The sequence below is a fragment of the Canis aureus genome, chromosome 15, assembly GCF_053574225.1.
Source record: "Canis aureus isolate CA01 chromosome 15, VMU_Caureus_v.1.0, whole genome shotgun sequence".
NCBI classification, from domain to species: domain Eukaryota; kingdom Metazoa; phylum Chordata; class Mammalia; order Carnivora; family Canidae; genus Canis; species Canis aureus.
Genome location: NC_135625.1, coordinates 8245503 through 8265632, shown reverse-complemented (window position 1 = coordinate 8265632; position 20130 = coordinate 8245503). Strand labels below are relative to the sequence as shown.

General features: G+C 48.2%; 1 protein-coding gene and 2 pseudogenes across 1 annotated transcript; 1 reads left to right on the top strand and 2 right to left on the bottom strand.

The window, feature by feature from the left end:
• Window positions 1-2660: 2660 nt before the first annotated feature.
• LOC144284104 (adenosine deaminase pseudogene) lies at window positions 2661-12665 on the bottom strand (annotated as a pseudogene).
• A 1274-nt stretch (window positions 12666-13939) lies between these two features.
• Window positions 13940-16732, bottom strand: LOC144284103 (ubiquitin carboxyl-terminal hydrolase 17-like protein 6; annotated as a pseudogene).
• Window positions 16733-19187: 2455 nt separating this feature from the next.
• Window positions 19188-19465, top strand: LOC144284102 (beta-defensin 107A-like; the record flags this gene model as incomplete). Its single annotated transcript, XM_077848458.1, has 2 exons — window positions 19188-19205; window positions 19361-19465. Coding segments are annotated over 2 exons (123 nt in total), but the record flags the coding sequence as incomplete, so codon positions are not given.
• Between the last annotated feature and the right edge of the window lie 665 nt (window positions 19466-20130).

Below are 20130 nucleotides of genomic sequence, written 5' to 3'. Positions count from 1 at the left end.
TTTAAAAACAGCATATACTAATTTAGTTTGCTGTGTGATTATGGTCTAATGGAAGTTTCATAAGCTTTCTTTTCCCCTAACTCAGAAAAGTATATGTCAGAGTTTTGGAGTATGTCCTTAGCCAAGAATTTTATCCACTTAACATATGTTTACAAACTTATATAAAGCAAAAAAGAATGTAGGTACCTATAGTGAGCAAGAAATATAGTTTTGCTCATATTATCTGATGTTTGCCAAAAGAAGAATAAAAGATGTATGAATTAAATCATACAGAGAAAAATACACGTTTGAGGAAATTCAGCAAGAAACAGATATCCCTGAAAGAGAACTTGGTAGAGCCCTGCAGTCCCTCGCCTGTGGTAAACCAACACAGCGGGTTCTTACAAAAGAACCCAAGTCCAAGGAAACAGAAAATGGCCACAGATTCACAGTTAATGATCAGTTCACATCCAAAGTACACAGAGTCAAGACTCAAACAGTTGCTGCCAAACAAGGTGAATCTGACCCAGAAAGGAAAGAAACGAGGCAGAAAGTAGATGACGACAGGAAACATGAGATCGAAGCTGCTATCCTGCGGATAATGAAATCCAGAAAGAAGATGCAGCACAGTGTGTTAGTAGCAGAGGTAACTCAGCAGGTGAAGGCTCGATTCTTCCCAAGTACAGTTGTTATTAAGAAACCTATAGAAGGACTTATTGAAAGAGAATATTTGGCACGAACACCTGAGGATTGCAAAGTATACACATATGTAGCATAAAATGCGTTCAGAAATTTGATTTATCCTTGGACTGTACTCTTCGCATGGACTGAGAAGTTCTTTTAAATCATTAAATATTAAGACGACCATCTCTTCTATTAAATTACAGCACATGTTCTAGACCATTCAGATCAAGCCTTTACTCCCTTTGAGAGTTTTCAACATCAATTGATTGAGCTTCAGGCTTTACAGAGTTTATCCCTGTAGAGATCATCTTTTTTTTTTTTTTTTCTGGTTCTTCAAAATTTTATTAACAAAACCAGGGAGAGGGGAGGCAACAGTGAGCAAACTGCACAGTCCCACCCAGGCACAGAGAACGGAGAGACAGAGGGACAGACAAGGACAGAAGAAAATCCTGAGACCCTCTGATACCGGCAGCGGGGTAGTCAAATGGTGGGTGGGCACAGGGAGAAACTCAGGGACCACTGGAGAAACAGATGAATGGCAGAGCAGCCAAACGGGGGATTCGGGCGGCTCCCGGGCCTGGAATGCAGAGCGTGGGGACTTCGGGGCCAGTGAGGCTCAGCGGTCAGCACTAGAGCGCGGCTCGGGAGTGAGCGGGTCATGCTGGATCGTGAGGTGCAGCGTCAGGGCCAGTGATCCTGCCCGTCAGTCCCAGCCGTGCGAACGGTGCGTTCCTGCTCAAACGGCTCGTCCGGCTTGTACCACGCGTGCACACGCTCCAGGGCCACTCCAGCAGCCGCAACCTCTCCCAGCAGTAATGCGGGTACACTGGCGTTTGGGCAGGAGGCAGAAGTCACCCGCAAGCTAAAGACATCACGCACAAGAGGACACCCACATACCTCATCAGCTGGCACTTCGGGGTCCCGGAAGTGCTCGGGGCACAGCACCTGGAGCCGTTTACAGTATGTCTTGCTCTGAGGGTTGTAGACATCACAGAAGAGTCGTGTAGCTCCCTCAATGTGTGTGTGGTATGTGGACCCAAAGGACGTCTGGCTCTCGTACTTGGCAGCAGCGCTCCATGTGGCGAAAGGCAACACGTGGGTTGATAGGGTGCCCGCAGGAGATGCAGAAGATCTGCAGGTCCGTGTCATCACTGTCACCCTCATTGCTTTTCCAAACAAGGGCCTGTTCTGGGATTGTGGGTGGACATGAAATGGGGACACTTGTCGGCCCATTTCACAGAAGCCTCCAGAGCTCTGCTACTATCGGCGTGTCCACCCCCCAGGCTTCCTTGGCCTCCCACCTTCCCCTCCAGCCTTGCCACACTTTCAGTGTGGGCTGCGGGGGCTGCTTCCGTACCCCTGTGGGGGCAGTGGGGTGAGTGGGGTCACCGTGGATCCACAGCTGTTCTGAGGGATGGATGCCTGGTGTGGGAACGCTTCCCTGATGCCACATCTTCCAACCTCCCCCAGCCCATGCGGCAGCTTGTGGATTCGACTGGCCTTGCCATCTGCCCCGGGCAGGAGGCCAGGCTTGCCTTTGCTCCAGCCCCAAGTGGCCAGGACAGAGGCAGCCTTGGCCGCCCCACTTTGTCGCGGACAGGCCTCTGACCTGTTCACATCCACTCTCTCCGGGGAAGCTGAGGGGAGCCGTATAGAATCCTTGTTCCATTGCATCATTACTGGAGTCTTGGGGCAGCTGCTAAAACCACTCGGTTTTAGTATTCCATGCAGGGAGTGGGGCAGTGTCCCATGGTGGGCTGGCCTGGGACCTTGTGCTGTGCTCCGTTCTGTCACCCAGTCACTGTAGATATTTTCTACCTTCCTGCATAACTCAGGTTCCAGGGTACGTGATCTGTTCTCGGTTCCCTTAATAAACAAAGTCAGTCCTCCAAAAAAAAAAAAAAAGAAAGAAAGAAAGAAATATGATCATCTCCTTTTTTTTCCCCCAACAATACCAGCCTTTGAGTTCTTTATTAAGCACCAGATTTTCACATGCGTCACTATAGGAGGGAGGCTTCAGATTCAACCAGACTCTGGCCCGTAGTCAGGAGAGATGTGGTGTGCTGAGGTATTCCTGTGTCTAGAAACAGGCACATGGCTTCAAGAGCAGCAGAAGTGGACTATGGGCATCATCGTCTTCCTTGAAAGAGTAAAGGTAAGTGTCGTTCAACCCAGGGAACTGAGGCTCCATCCCCAGGGGGAGGGCTTGGAGAGGTGGCCATAATGTCTTCAGGGATGCTGCCCTGAAGCATCCAAAGATGACATCCCATAGGCTTTAGAGAGCAGATCAAGAAGCTGCTTCTTTTCATCTTCTGGGAGGAAACTAAACTTTGCCGCATTGATGTTCAGTCTCTTAAACTCCTCCTCGGCAAAGTCCATGCCCTCTTTGGGCATCTGGTAATCCGTTCCAGGGTGGACTTGAAGATGAGTGGGTCATCCGTGTTGAGGGAGTAGGTAGCCTGGTCATGTTTGAGCCGAACCACTGCATGCTCCGTGTCCGAGTTCCAGGGGCCTGTGAGGTAACGGGACCAGGGGCAGATCTCGAAGTGCATGTTTTCCTGCTGCAGCCTGTCATAAAGGGCCTCGTCCTGCAGCGTGTGGTAGCCATGGCCCAGCCTCTCCGTCTTGAGCGTGTCCACAGCCTCTTTGACCACCTCCGCTGAGCCCACTCCCCTGCATGCACAGTGCGGTGGATGCCTCTCCTCACAGCCTCCTGGTAGCCCTTCACGTGTCCCAGGAAGACACTGCTCCCTTTAATGGTCTCGTCTCCTGCCAGGTCGATGGCCACCACAGTCTGCTGGTACTTCGGACACAGCTCCACCACCTCCAGGGGCCAACTGGGCTGGTGGCGCAGGTGGCACAGGATGGACCTCACTTTCACCTTGAAGTCCCGTTCTCCCTCCTGCAGGCTCTGGCTCACCAGGGCCACCACCTCCCCTAGGATTTGCAAAATCTCTACATTAAAATTGATGTGGCAGTTTTAATACAATGTATACGAAATAGACTAAAATTTACAATACCGGAAAACACGATTTTTTTTTCTCCTAAAATTGAAAAGCTTGGAATGTATGTCCAACAGTGAGGTAAAACATTTTGTCTCTCGATTTAAAAAACTGTGCAAGGATAACATTCAAACACATTCAATTAGGGCACTTTTCAGTTTTGACAGGAATAATGAATTACTGTAGCCAACAAGGCACAGTTAGAAAATGCCAACATTTCAAGTCAATAAGAACAAGGCAGATAATATCAAGCAAATATTTTAAAAAACTTTTCTTTTGAAACAATTTCTTTGAGGACAAAGGGCAGTTTGCTTCACGTGACTGTAATTTCTTGTGCCAGGGAGGAGTCTGCCCTAGAGAGCATCGGAAGGCAGCCACTCACTCATTCCTGCACATTGCAAAAGGGCAAAGAAATAAGATCCGTGGAAGGCGCTACTCCCACGTTGAGGATGGAAGGCACTACTTTAAGTTTTTTCTTGTTTGGGGTTTTTAAAATCACGCCACCAGTGTTTGTTGCTCACACTCTCGTGCACGGCCACAGTGGCCCCTCGGCCTCCTGAGGTGCACAGCCGAGCCGTCTCCCCTCAAGGACGTGTGTCCCGTGTGCCTGGGCCAGTGTGGCTGTGTCCAGGACGCAACAGGGAGGCAGCGCTCCACAGGGTCCTGGGGCCATCCAGGTTGTGCCAGGGTCTCACAATGGGCTGAGTTGGACATAAAAGCAAACCTGTAAAAAGAGCAACAGCGTCAGGAGTCCCTAGAGAGAAGACCCTCAGCCACAGGACCTATCCTCTTGCTGGGGCCCCCCATCTGCAGCCAGCACCCCCTCTCATGTAGCGGACCCCCCATCCCCTGTCCCGCCTCCCAGGGTGAGTGGGGAGGCTGGCATGGGTTTTGAAGCAGGAGCTCTGCCAGGAGTCTTGCGACAGGCTAGGCTCACAGAAGATCATTGACCGGACCCTGTTGTCCATCCTGACATGGGCTGGAATCCCAGCAGTCTACACATTGGGACACTCAGAGGCTCTGAGCATCAGTCTCAGGGCACCATAAGATTAGATCCACGCTTGTGTTTGTCCCAAATCTTAATGATGTTTTCACCTGTCTTCAACCTGACACCTGCAATCCCACCTCCCAGCCCTGCCCTCCCACTGGCTGTGAGAGGATGCATCCTGAGGTCTTCACTATACTGACACTTCACTAGCCAGATAGGATGTCCCCTGTCCTCATCCCATGTGCCACTCCATGAGGACGGCCTCCCATTCATGTGCTTGGCAGGTTCACTGGCATTTGAGTGGATGCACTGACCCCTGCCCCTTCCACCCCCAGGTAAAGTGCAGGGACTGTGGGGCCTTTGGACACAAGGCATCAAGCACCAGATGCCCCATAAAACACTGGGGCACGACCCTTGTTCCCATGGACTTGGGCTCCAGGAGGCTGAAGGAGAATGTTGAGCCATGGAGTCAGCGGGACCAGCGGCACCAGGCTGGGCATTGGACCAGGCTGAGAGGGAGAAGGCAGAGAGACGAAGGTGAGGAATGGGGCTTGTGACCCGATCGCCAGGGCTGACACGACAGACCCCGAGTCCGTGTGCATGCACAGTGTGCAGGGCGGCTGCAGGCAGAGCCAGGCTGGGCGAGGCAGGCAGAGGAGCTCCCAGACTAACAGGGTCCACATTTGGGTGATGGAGCTGTCCCTGCTGATTTGGTGTGGGGTTTGTGGCTGGACAAGTGTCCCTGCACCAGTGAATGTATGGAGCTTGGCACATGCCAAGGCAGACCCTTTCTGACTCTGCATGAAACAAACTGCCTGGATGACCTGGTGGGTCACTGTAGTCAGGGTGGTGCAGAGGTGGGCAGAGAGTGGCTGAGGAGGGAAAGGACCAGGTTGGCCCAAGCACCGAGCAGGTGTCTGGCTGGAAGCCAGGGAAGGGAGTTCCTTCTCCTTTCCATGCTTTGATTTCTGGTGCAGGCAAGAAGCCGAGCAGAGGAAGGCCCTGCTCCACAGGTTCCCCAGGAGACCCCAGGAGGGGCAGAAGCGCACCTGGAAGGAAGACACGGAATCGTGTGACTATGTGAGGGTGAGTGTGCGCTGCATCCCGGACTGTGCCCTTGGGCACTCCCTGGGCTCCATGTGCCTCCTGGGGGAGGTGGGGCTCCACTTCCTCTCTGACCAGTGGCAGTTGAGCAGCGTGGTCTTTGCACCCTTTTTTTCCTTGGTGCCCATGATATTGCCTTATGCCTTGTATGTGTGTGAACCGTGGCTGGTTGGCATGTGATGGTCATTGGCGGGCACTCCTGGAGCACATACCACCTCAGAGAACAGGCCTCTGTCCTTCATGACACATTACCCCCCTGCCCATCCCCTCTCATGAGCTGCCACCATGACTCTCCAGCATCAGGACTCCTATTGCCTCATGAGCATAGTGGATGGAAGAGCTGGTCCAATGGAAGAAGCATCGCTGTGAGGCAGGACTTTCCCTGTCCCCCCACAATGTCTCAAGGGCATCAAAAGCATCCAGTCATACCTTTGTTCCGGACCAGCCCTGCAACTGCATTCCCTACTCCCAGGGTGAGTCAGATCAACAGATCCCATCTTTTTCTTTCCCTGTTCCGGGGGATGGGGTTGTTACTAAGGTCTTGGCCGTTAGTTGGTTTCTTTCTTTCTTTCCTGAGTGTTCATTTTGACTTAGTGCTGGGGCCAAACTCATGGAGTCCCATGTGTTCTCCATTCCCACAGTGTCCACACATGCCGATGCCTGTCTACACCACCAGGAGGCCTTCTATCCCTGAGCCTGCCCTGCTGATGGACCACGTACTGACAATCCAGTCATGAGTGTCTGGTCCCATTCCACATCTCGTCTCAGAAGCCCTCAAGTTAGCCTCAGCCCACCTGGTGGACCTCCTGGTGCCCAGGAAGTGCCGATCGCTGACACCCCTCAGCCGGCTCGCCAACACTGTGTCAGGGCTGACAGCCTGGTTGTGCAGCGAGAGACAAGAGGCCCTGCAGAGTGTCCCTCGAGGGTCCCCAGGCTGGCTCCCAGGGCCATGGGCTGGGACACACCCAGGCACCACCCAAGTATCCTGAGGAGAACACCCGTCCCGCTGTCAGCAACGCATTGGCAGACAATTCCAAATGCGCCCCCCCCCAGGCTCCAGGCAAGAAATGTGCCCAGATGCCCCTAGACAGGACCCTGAACCCCCAAAAGAAAGCATGGTGGAGCCCCAGCCAGCACACCCGCAGGAGCATCCAGGGAGTCCCTGTGGGGAATTCAGGAAATCTGTGTCCTCCAGGAAGCAAACGTGCCCGTGGATGCACAGCCAGGCCCCCGCAGCCCAGGAAGACACCTGCCCTCCATCCGAGCAAGGGCCCCCAGCCCACACCTGCCACACCTCACCTGGAGTCGCTGCAGCCATGCACCGAGCCCCCACGGCCGCCCTCTGCGTGGGCCCCCACTCAGCCCCTGAGAATGGTCTTCACTAGATTGGACAGAAGCTGCTGGAGCTCCCGGTTCCTCGCAGCTCCCTCATCCTTCCTCCTGAGAAGCCAGGACCTGCTCAGGGTCCTCCTGCCTCCCACCTGTTGGACGGAGCCTGTGTCTGTGGCCCCTGGAGTGTCCTCCACGGTGACCTACAGGTGTCCTCATCCTCAGAAGACACTGAGAGCGAATGAGCCAGCTCCTGCCTCGGACATTGTCCTCCACCCCACTGCACCCTGACGGGGTGACTGCGGACCTCAGGACGTGGCCCCTCCTGGACTCATGTGGGGAATCAGCACTTGCTCAGCTGCTTTGCATGGAAATTCCTGGGTCCACAGCGTGCTGCCTCTCATGCCCCTGGGGCTATGCACAGACACCCACCCCCCAAAACACACCTTGCACTTTTCTTTAGGGAAATCTGTGTGCTGTGGCAAAGGGTAGTCTTCCCTCTGGAATGTAAATTTTCTCTTCTGTAAATAGGTTTTCCAATAAATGGAGGGAAATTTGAATCAGCACTTGTTACTCCATTGGAAATAGAATCTAAGATGTTAATGTGTCTGTGGTGTACACATGTGTGCCTTTGGGGTTTTGGCATCAAGAACCCACTGTGGGCCCTGCAAATGGACATATTGTTTTCTCCTGAGATGAGTTTTTCTAGACTGTGGTGGTAGCTTTGTGGGAATTGTGGTGGGCAATATTTCATCTGTGCATTTCAGTTATTCTCAGCGTTAATTTAGATTTGTGTGTAGTGTTTTATTTCCCTTAATAAAATGTTAGCACCGATAAAATGCATCCATGTGTTTCTTTTGATTTTGTGCTTTTTTTGTAACCTCAGCAATTCTGAAACTCTCTATAGTTAATTTAATTCCTCCAGCCTTAATTAACTGAGACGGGACAACAACTTGATAGTTTTGGGGGATCTGTAGACTTTGAGGGTCTCCTGCACACCCAGTCTCCTTGGTGAAGACTGCATAGGGAACATTGATCGTGTGCACCCTGTGAGGGAGCCCTGTGTACTGTATGGGCCCTGGGTCACAGGTTGGTCTTTAATGGGGTGAGTGGGAGGTTTCCCTCTATACATATTCTGGATCCAACTTTAATGTTGGATCATAATGCCTCCTTTCTGAGACCTGGGCAAGGAGATTTTTTACCCTCCTGATGATTTCCTTAGGAGGCAATGGTTGACAAGTCATCTAAATACCACAAGACCAAGGCCACGGTGTCTCTCTCTCTCACTCTTGTTCTCTCTCAGTCTCTCATTCTCAGGGATATCTCTGATATGGGCCCATGGAAACAAAACAATACAACACCATGCGAAATGAAACCAAACCACACCAAGCACTTCCATATTTGTATTCAGAGAATTTCTTTTTTTTTTTTTTTTAGAAAAACAACTGACTGCTCTTTTCTCACTCCAGAGCATTTGCTTAGGGTGTTCCCTTTCTCTGTGCAGATGCCTGTAGGTGGAGGGTAGAGGAGCTCCTCTATGAGCACACTAAGGTTTAATATGTCAAAAGGCAGTAGAAAAGCCACAATGTGGGATCCTTCTCCCACCCCCAAGCCCTGAGTAACTCCCATTCATGCAATCATTATGTGACCCGGATCAGAGTCTGGCCCCTTGAGCCTCAGGCGTCCGTCTCATCCCATGAATGCCACCCTATTGCTATCTCATGGCTTCTGAGGAAAATGCAGCTTCCTGGGCCCTCAAGAGATGCGTACATAAATAGAAATATTCCCTACTTTCTGGAAGCCTATGAAAATCCCAGAGGTCCAAAGGTAAGAAGGTCTATCCTCACGGGGGCATGTTGGGATTGGAACTAGCAAAGTAGTCTAAGGATTATTGGACTTGCAGGAATATAGGGCACAAGGGTGAGGAGGCAGGCAGGCTTGAGCAAAGGGCCTTAATGCTGGGCTCTCCAGCACAATTAGGACTTCATGCGCTGTGGAGGGGATTCAGTCCATGTACACAGGGAGACCAGGGAGAAAGGCTAGCGGAAAAAGGTCTGAGCAGTCCTGTGCTCTCCCCTCTAGTCAACTGACATGTCTTCTGCTTCCCTGCCATTAAAAAACCAAACCAAACAAAACCAAACCAAACCAAAGCAAACCCAACCAAACAGAGCCAAACCTATCTTCCCAAAGGAAAATCCACTCCCATCCAGATATGGAAGATGACAGAGTTATGTGAACAAACAGGTATAGGTTATGGATATTAGTAATAGATGTATTTAGCACAGTTGGATGCACATTGGGTGAATCCTCCCTTCCTTCAGCCTTGGGGAAAAATGGGGCCACTTGAAGGTGAAAGGATTAGAAGCAGTGAGAGGCAGCTTTGAGTGTGGAAATGATGCTGAGGACCTGGGGTCAGTGTGAGCATGTCTGACCGTGTCCTCATGCATCCCTCATCCCATTGCTTATCTTCTCTTTATATTGAAAGACCATTTGTCCAAACCAGCATGGGTGGAGTGTTGGCAGCAATGTGTTTGGTCATATACAACCAGCACCGATTTGAAAACCCAGGGCACCTACACAAAGAAATGACAAACTACTGTGTACGTCGATGACCTACAGCCTTGTATGGCGACAGACTTCTTTTCAAGAAATTATGGGCACAAAATATATATTGAGAAGTCAACCCATAAACCTGGTGCTTGATAATATTTGGAAATGCAAAGAGGCAATGAAATGCTTATATTTCAGGAGTTAAATGCATCGTGCCTGATTAGATCATGTTGATTGAATCACAGCCCCTTCATAATCCACCCCCACCTTTGACTGAAGAGAAAGTGCCTGGCAAGGACCCATCTCCCGCAGGGAATTCCTCCATATCCCAGCAACTCTAACCTGTCCAGACACTTTACTGTCATCCGTCTGTGTGACAACCTCCTGACAAAGAAGAGGTGGGCACAGGATTTCAGATCACTTCCACTCCAATTTTGGTCCTTGGGTGACACCTCAGAAAGACATTCTCCACTGAATGAATGTGGGTTTTGAGGTTAACTAATGGGTGCTATGTAACAATTATATTTCTTAGGGGCAAGATTGACTAATGCATTGTTGAAAGGTAATTAATGTGTCATTATGCTGATTCTTTTCTTTTATTGATTATGCTGATTCTTATGATTTGGGCAGTGTTCTCGTGTTCTTTCAAACATTGGTCACATATACATGCATTTAATGTTTCCATTATTTCCTTTCAGAATTAATTATAACATTCGCGAATCACAGTTATTAGAAAATAATGAGACAGTTTGAATTTTGTGGAGAATATATCAGGGTTTCTTTAAATTTTATTTATTCATCAGACAGATTGAGTAGAGAGCTAAGGGGATAGATCTGTGCCAGTTGGAGAGTGAGATGGAGCCTCTCACTGAGCAGGGATCCAGACTGTGCACAGAAAACCCCAGAACCAAACTACATTGTTGGAAAAGTCTTGAAAATGTCACTGAGTTGGGAGGTTGCCCTCAAGCAGACATTATCTAGAACACTCCAAGGGCAAAAGCAGCCACATTGGAAGGAATTGGCAGCATCGGATATCCTCCAGACGGCGGGGCTCTTCCTTATGCTCCACCGTCCCCCGTCTCTGCACCCAGAGTGTCTTCACTCCATGCTCTTCCTCCGTGAGGGATTTCTTAAGATTCCATTCTCTCCCCGAGTTCCCTTCCTTGCTTATGGAGTCTTCAGGTTCCATGTGTCCTTCAATTCTTTGCTTCTGTGTGATCGCTGGCATGTGAGCCCCAACATGCTAGGGCCACCACGTGGAACTGATTTACTGAGATGTCTCCAAATGGAAAAATCCCTAATGCAACAAAATGTATTGATTCTGTATATATTCCAAATCGTGTATCACACAAAGTATCACTAAAAATTTTAAAGACAGCTATGATTTTCTTTTTAATATTCCCCTGGCTATTCAGGGTCTTTTCTATTTCCACACAAATCTTAAGATAATTTGTTCCAAATCTCTAAAGAAAGTCCTCAGTGTTTTGATAGGGATTGCATTAAATGTGTGAATCTCCCTGGGTACCCTTGACATTTTCATAATATTACTTCTTCCAATCCGTGAGCTTGGAATATTTTCCATCTCTTTGTGTCTCCCTCCATATCCTTAAATGTGTTCTGTAGTTTTTAGGGTATAGATCCTTTACCTCTTTGGGGAGGTTGATTCCTAGGTATCTTATGTTGAATAGCAGGGGTGAGAGTGGCCATCCCTGCCTTGTTCCTGATCTTAGGGGAAAGGCTCCCAGTGTTTCCCCATTGAGAATGATGTTTGCTGAGCTGTTTCCATAGATGGCTTTTAAGATGCTGAGGAATGTTCCTCTATCCCTACACTCTGAAGACAGGATTAGCTCGGTCCACTGCCAGAAGAGTGAATGCAATGGCTTCTTCTAAAGAAACTAAAACACTGTATTGAAACCTTCACATCTGACCCTCTGGTAACAGGAGGCTAATGTATTTTATGTCCCCTTATCACCGCAGGGGTGGGGTTCTTTTCCCATTAAAATGAGCACTTTTAATAATATCACCGTGGAATGGATTGTTCTCATCTCCATGCCTTTACTGTGCTTCATTTCTATGAAGTGGAGAGGCAGAGCTAAGATATGGTCCATCTGTGGTGTCTTCTATTGGAGCAGCTGGTAATGGGATGATGCACACCTCACAGGAGGAAGCAATCTCCCTAGAAGCTGTTTCCTGTCTCCTGCCTGAGCTCAAACCTGCCACGAGACACATGCCCTAAGATATCACCTGTGAAAAGTCCTGACTTTGTTTTCTCCTGCTGGACAACACAAAAGCTCATGAAGGGGAGTCAGGTAATCCTTCTGCTTACATTCACCCACCATGGCCAGGAACCTACCCTCCTTGTCAAGCTCACAGATCATTGATTGGATGTGGCCTCCCAGATTAAACCTCCATATACTGGCATGGAATCTCCCTTTGGGGCTGTCCCCAAAACCCAATTGCAGCCCAGATTTCTATTGTGAAAACAATTCCAGCCTGACATTTTGCCACAGGTTGATGGAGCCAGGTCTCAACACATTGTAACCTGGAAACAGTTATGAGGTCCACCTAGAACTCCATCCAGGATTGGCAATTCCAGTTTCTCAGGAAAAAACTCACGAATCTGTGGATCCCTGAGTGGCTCAGTGGTTTGGCGCCTGCCTTTGGCCCAGGGCATGATCCTGGAAACCCGGGATCGAGTCCCACGTCAGGCTCCGGGCATGGAGCCTGCTTCTTCCTCCTCCTGTGTCTCTGCCCCTCTCTATAACTCTCTGTCTATCATAAATAAATAAATGAATAAATCGATCTTTAAAAGAAAAAGAACTCGTGAATCTGTTCTGTGGGAGGCTCTGCAGATTCTTGGTTTGTCCTCATGACTAATAGATCTTGATATAGAGAGACACCCCACGAGTGACTAATGGATACCTGGACAGGATGAGCATTGACGTCCAGACACCTAACCAGAGAATCCATCTGCTGACTGTCCAGCCTCCACCGTCCCCACAGTGTGTTATCCAACCATCTCCCGTCATCCCTCCTAGGGGTCTCTGCTAGCCTTGGACAGAGATGGTGTGCTTCTGGTTCAATCTACTCCCTCCCCCTTAATTTCTCATACAAGCATCTTCCTGGTCAGAGATCTCATAATTGAAGAGACCCTGAAGAATAATGTCCCTATGTCCCATTGCATTTCCTCTTAAATGGCTGCTGGCGCTTTCCCTATATTGAGCCAGTGAGTAGGAGTGAGAAATTCCCATGGGGGGGGGGATATGAATTTGAGCTGCAGGTGACCTAGAGGTGGCTGTGGAATTCCACTCAGGGGAAGCAGGCAAAGAGGCCTCTGTGAGGAGCCAGCCTGGAAATAAAATAACTGTTTCAAGGTTCTGAAATACTGGGGAGAAAAAGCCTGCACACCAAATTATATGTGGGAATTTTTTATTAAGAATAAAAAAACACTCAACTTTGTAATAACATTTTAGAGCAAAAACAAACAAAGCAGATGCAATATTTTACATAACAATTTCAGAGAAATAATATCAACAAGTACAGAAAATGTCTTCTAGGAGAAAACATGGTGTAATTTGCAAAACTCTGGATGGGATCTTTTTCTAAATCAGAAATTCAGACATTTATAAACAATTTCAGATTAACTTGTTAATTTCTGTTTACAACCAGGTTACAAATTGCCAGGATGATTTCCCTACATTTGTTAGAAAATGGATTTCACTAAGACAAACTGACATTCCAGACTGGGAAGCACGATTTGACATTCCTATAGATTTACCTAAAGAAAAACTGCAGCATCTGTGTAGTGGGGGGAGTGTATGTGTAGGCGCACAAAAGCAGGACACCCAGCACGTTGTGGACTTGACTGTTTCCATCCAGCTCAGCGGAGGAATTGCTGGTTCACCACAACAGTCCAGGTGGGGACATATCCTCATTCCCACAGACACCTCCTCAGGGTCCTCTGCTGTGGAGGACAAGTCCCCGAGTCCATGAGCTGTCTCATTCCCTATGACAGTCTTCAGAGGACGGGGATACCTGCAGATCCTCTTAGGGAACTCTTGGCAAGACATGCATACAGGTTCCCTCACTCTTTACGACACAATAAACTGTATTGGTCAAAAGAAACACAATTCCCAGAAATGAAAGAAACCCTGACACCTTAGATCTCTAATTTGTCTTAGGTACATGAAAATCTCCAAAAAAGCCTGATTTCTTCTGCACAGATCCTATTGTCCCTTACTATCCAGTAAGGGTGGCATGTCCAAGTTTGAATACAGAGTGAAAATAACATTATGATGTGATGTTACAACTGCACATCTACAGTCACACTCAGAGGCGTTTGGTGGTCATGCAATAATTTCCATTCTACAATGAACTTGTCAAACTCTTCTGTAAGAAATGCAATGATAACACAGAACACCTATAACCTGACCTCAAAACGCTTTGGTAGACTCATGAACTTGGCACTGTTTTCCAGAGGTATCAACCCAGGTCCAAATTTGAATTTGAACTGGTCTGAAATCCAGAGTCCACTTCTTCTGGGTCAGAGATGCCACAGAGTAGACGGTAGCAAAATAGTCATAAAAAGTTATGTTCAGGGGATCCCTGGGTGGCGCAGCGGTTTGGCGCCTGCCTTTGGCCCAGGGCGCGATCCTGGAGACCCGGGATCGAATCCCACGTCGGGCTCCCGGTGCATGGAGCCTGCTTCTCCCTCTGCCTATGTCTCTGCCTCTCTCTCTCTCTCTCTCTCTCACTGTGTGCTTATCATAAATAAATAAAAATTAAAAAAAAAGCACTGATGTTTTTAAAAAAAAAAAGTTATGTTCAGTGGGAGGCTGGGCATTTCCCTTTGGAATAAGAGTCCTTGTTAGTTTGCTTCTCTTCAGTCTTAATGTGGGAGAGAGTGAAGGGAACATAATAAAATCACTGTGGTTCAATCATGTCTGGATGCAGTTATCGCCCCAAAAATAAGCCCTTAATTTCCATCTTACAATTTCCAAGCAATGACCAAGACACATCGCTAGCAAGACCCAATACATACTTATGTTCAGAGAAATATTCTTTCAATATAAATAGAAGAAAAGCATTGGGAAGTGGGGAGCATGACGAAAGGGTCAAACATACTGACTTCAACCCCAGGTCCTCAGCATCATATCCACTCTCAACCCTGATTGCTCACTGCCTCTCACCTGCAAGTGGCCCCCTCTCTCCCCAAGGCTGAAGGAGAGGCAGGTTCCTCGATACACCCCATATGAAATCCACACTATCCCAATATAAGTTCATGATAATGAACCAGGTTTAAATATCAGTGTCCTCAAGTTTCAGTTGAAGGCCATATCCCATGAGCACACCATATAGATGGTACTTCCATACATATAGAACACACACTTCACACAACACAAAATATTTCTAGTATGGGACTGTGTTCGGGTTTGGAGTGAGTGAGTGACGCTGTGTGTGTGGGTGTGTGCGCCCATGTGCACCAAAGTTAGGAGACACATCCCTGGACTGCTTCCCCAGAACTCTGTCCCTTCTTGCTCATCCTCTTGGTAGGTCTGGCTCTCCCTGGCACACGCAGGACTTTGGCCACGTCCCCGGCCACCTGAGGTGGGAGCATCCCAGCTGCAGTGGTGAGCAGGTCGACGGTCGGCTGAGGATGATTCTTCGGCATCTCAGGTCTGTATTTGGAGTGGTGAAGGATGACTGCGTTCTCAGGAAGAGCAATTTCTCTTCTCCTGACATTGAGTTCAGGCTTAGGGCAGTTGCATTCTTGGAGGCATGTCCACTGGTCTAATGTCATTTGTTGCCTTGAGGTCTCTTCCCCATGCTCCTCCAATTCAGGAAGGTTCACGGAGGGATCCGTTGCCGGCTCTCCTGAGGCCTCACCCACCACTGTGGGGTCTGCCTCGGGAGATGCGAGTCCTCCCTCCTTGACTGACTCCCTCCCAAGGTCTCTCTCCAGATCAGTCTTCTGCATATAAAAGAGGACATAGGCAGGTTGGCGCAGCGCGCAAGTCACATCACAGGTGCTGACCTTAGCATCATCCATTTTATACCACTGGCCATTTCCTGCCTTTACAAAACAGAAGTAATGTCCACTGTGGCGACTCCTCCCAGCGTGCAATAGCACGGCATAGAGCACATAAACCAAGGGTCCTGCCCTCTGCTCAGACAGGTAGTGTTGCATGTCAAGGCGCTCAGGATATTGCACCTCCTTAGTCATTTTGTTGCCTGTCAAGTCTGAGAATCGTTTCAAGACCAGGATGAGGACCTTCGGGGAAGTGTGCAAAGTCAACACCTTGGACGCAGGCACCTTCTCCAGACACTTACTACAATGGTAGGCATTTTCACCTTCCAGCAGTTCGGGCTTCACCTACTGCTTCAAAGCTTGGCTGACGCTGTGAGCAGCCCCGATGTCCAGGCTGATGTCCAGGTAAGGTTCCAGAGTGCTCGAAATGCCTTGGCAGTGGAGACACTGGATTTGAGACCTCCAGTACCCCCCAAAGAGTTGCTGGATGAGGGTGCTGTCCTGAGGACGCTCAGGGTCTGAGGGCTTGTCCTCAGGCAAGCATGCTTGCTGCATTGCATCCAGAATGAACATGAGATACTCATGGGCATCTTCCTGCTTGTGTCTGTGGAAGGCGGCGAGCAGGAGTGGCAGGGGCCGGAGCACAAGTCCAGGATGGCAGAGAACCCGCGTCAGGTGAGCCTGCAGGGTACACAGCATGCAGGATGTCTGCCTCCTACAGGTGGTCCCGTGCTGCTGGGACAGCATGTAGCTGGCGAGGGGCTCTGTGTAGGTCAGACACTGTAGGGTCGCATTCACATAGCAAGTGTTGCCCATGTTCTGAAGCCCGGCTCCCACCTGGGAAAGGCTCCTCCAACTCAGAGGCGTCTTGGTGGGAGGCAGCCCTGCTGATGCGGGAGCCAATGGGTCAGTCGGGGAGGAGAGAGTCTTTGATGCAGGGGATGTCGTCTCGGGCACAGAGGGTCCTCCGTGGACTTCAGCACCGCCTCTCCTTGACCAGCATAACTGGGGTTTGGGAGAGGCGCTGAACTGAGGCTCCTCTGAGGGGTGGAGGTGGGCAGCCTCCATGTCTGCAGAAACAGTGTCCACAAGATACATTCAACCAGGAGCTTCGGGTCGCAAAGGGATGCTCCTCTCACTGTGCCAGTTTCCAAATGTCCGATAGTGACCCTCACCTCCACCTTTCATGGCTTTTGGGCCCTGGGATAAGGCACAAAGTCCTCTAATCCACTGGAATTGCTAGATTGGATTACAGGATTTGGGTGTGGTCCCTCCCTGACAGAGACCATTCAGGTCAGCCCAGCTCCTAATCTTGCCTCCCACAACAGACAGCACCTTCAGATCTTTCTCAAGCTAACTGCCCCTACTTATTTCTGAACAGACTTTCTTCAGTGTTTCTATGTTCAGTGGAAATCTTAATGGGTGTCCTTTTTCATTTTGAGTAACCTCAAGCGAGCCAAGGAGAGTTAGACATTAGTGATCAAGGACAGGGAAGATCATTCTCCCAAAAGAGCTCAGGTATCACATAGGAACACCTTATCCTCACCAGCCAGAATGTTTGTAGCTGTAACCAATTATTTGGGAATATGGTGTCCATGCTTTGCTTCTACACCTTCATCTCTGTCTACTATGATTCCAATATACAAAGATGATGAAGGTCTTAATGAATATCATTGTCTGTCTAGGTGTGTCTCGGGTCTACAACAAGTGAAATCCTCTGGATGGTTTTATGCTTTTGGGAAACATTCCTTTAAAGCTCCTTTCTGACAGGTCTATATCTTAAATCCAGTGTTATTATGCCTAATTTTAACTTTTCCTCAGGTAATTCTACACCAATATTCTTTATATACTTTTGACTTAATTGGAGTATGTCGTAGGCTTGCACCTTTTTTACACATTATGGTTTTGGCAGTTGTAGATGCAGGGAGGTAGGCACGGGGTTAGCTCGTGGTTTGGAAGTGTCACTATGGCTTATTCTGTTTACAGAATTGGTAGTCTCTGCTGAAAGATTTTTGATTCGACAAGACAATTAATTCCTACTGTGACCATGACCATTTCCAGTTTATGAATTTGAATAAGCCTTAGGAGAGGTGAAAACCTAAGTCCATTTGTCTTCTTTACTAAACAGAGGCCAAGAGAAATTTTGCAAGGCCTTGGTCAGTGACTGGGCTGCACAAGCCCTGGGGCCCTGCTGAATTCTTGATGTTCACTTGTCGTCCCTGGACACTGAGAGAATAAAAGTGTCATCTCCTATGCCACCATGTTTTAGGATATTTATTCTGAAACCATGGAGTCTAAAAAAACTTTTGTGTAGGATGCTCTTTATGATATCTCCGTGTTTAACTGAAAGTTTTAATTGACAAAATGAATATTACATCATGAATATCGTCAAACTATGACCCCATTTTTATTGCCATTAGCTCTAAATTGAGCAACCATACAGAGACATGGGGCCTAGGAATGATGTCTTTTGCTGAGTCTCCTCGTGTTGTCCAGAGATCCCATTACTCATTGTTTGACGTGAGAAATAACTGTTTGGGAAGGTTTAATAATCCCTCTCTTTCTATAATCTGCTTAAACAAAGCCAGACACATCCTCTGTGCCTGAGAAAGTACAATATTATTATTGTCTGCTTATCATTCTTTTTTTAATCATCATTCTCATTCTTATTATGTGCCTCAATTAAGTATTTAAACACCTTATGAGTATTCCATGTCAGTTGATTGGCTAGATGCCTGATGAACTTCAGTAGTCTATTACAATATCCCCAGTTCAACTTTGGACTCTCTTAAAAATTTCCTCTTACTTTGAGCAGAAATCTAAGGCTGTGCAATTACTTTCTGTTGGTCTGAGTCCTAACTGGGGTACGAACAGGTTCAGTGTTTCTTCAGCATGGTATTATCTCAAGTATTAGACAGCAATATGTGTTCTTTCTCCTCCTCAAAGCTGTATTTTCCAAGAACAAGTTCCCTTTGGGAGTGACTGCCAGTTCTTTGTATTATTTCTCCTGAGAACATCTGTCACCAAAAACTTTTTTCAATCATTTATCTCAAAATACCTTTACTCTCTTCAGCTTAATCTTTGTTCTGAAGAAAAACTCATTGTCCACATCACCCTGAATTCCAGAATTAAACCCATTATTCATTGATATTTCTTACAGAATGGATCAGCCTCAGGTTTCTTTTATCTTTGCACCTAAACTCTTGAAACTCCACAGCCACATGGCTGTGGTCTATCGTTGCATGTGGCCTATCGTTGACCTGCCTACAGTATAAACAGCACCATCTTTACCTTTTGTCATATATCTGAGACTATTAATTTGGAGACATGAAAACAATCACACATTGGGAAGGAATGTTATTAAAATTAGAAAGTAGACTGCCTCCATCCCAGGAAGACATACTCTGCTTCTAGATATCCTAGAAATGACTATGGCAGAAGGAATTGAATACCCAGTAGGGACACTGTGTAAGTTGTGCAGGGAATCTGAGCTCCCATACAGCTGCTCACGTGACATGTGCTTTTTCTGATCACCAAGCGTGTACTCGGTGTCTGCAGGAGACTCGATAATAGGGAATTGTGTTTTTGGCCTGGGTGATGTTATGTTGCTTTCTGGTCACCAAGTACTGGATAACTGAGGCCTTACTTTCTCCACACAGCCCATGGAGCTATACACAGAAGGATGCAGTGTCAGAGATGGATGGTCGCTGTGAGGTTGAGTGCCTTTCCTTTGAAGATAAGATTGGGGGCTGTAGAGCTGAACTGACGCCACTTTGCTGCAAAAAAAGGAAGAATAATTAAAAGCCAAACCGGAGCTACAGGAAGTGAGAAGCAAAGATCCTCTGGCTGTGAGCTCCATGCGGCAAACATCTCTGGATTTATTCTCTTGACCTCCAACATGGGCATTCTTTGAATGAAGCTGTCAATCCAGCTTCTGACACTGCAGAGAAATATGATCTGTAGGCCGTGAGGGGCCTGGGGGAAGGCACTGTGTTATGTTGACCTTCGGAATCCTCACTTGCTGGCAGAGGCCCCCTTAATTATTTTATGGATTGATAAAGTGAGTGAGCAGATTAACAGATTAAACAGGTAGAATGGAAAGGTGGGACCATGGTTGAAATGTTCTAAAACCCTGGCTTCAGACAGAGCTGTGACCCTGGGTCTTTGTCGTTCAGACTCTGGTCTCTGTAATATGAGACGACTCAACCACATAGTACATGCCCACGTGATGGACACAAATTGTGGCCGCCTTAGCAGTCCTGCTGGCTCATGCTTCTCCGGCTCCTTCACAGATAGCTGTTAGCATGGCTTCCCCTCCCTGTTCAATCTGGGACATCAAGTGCCATAATGAAAAGGGCCTGTGTCAAAGTTTAAGCTGGCCAAAGATTGGGTAGCGTCTTCATGCTGGCCTCTTGTAGTGAGAATGTAGCAGTCATGGCCTCTTCAAGAGCAGGGTTCCTAGAGAT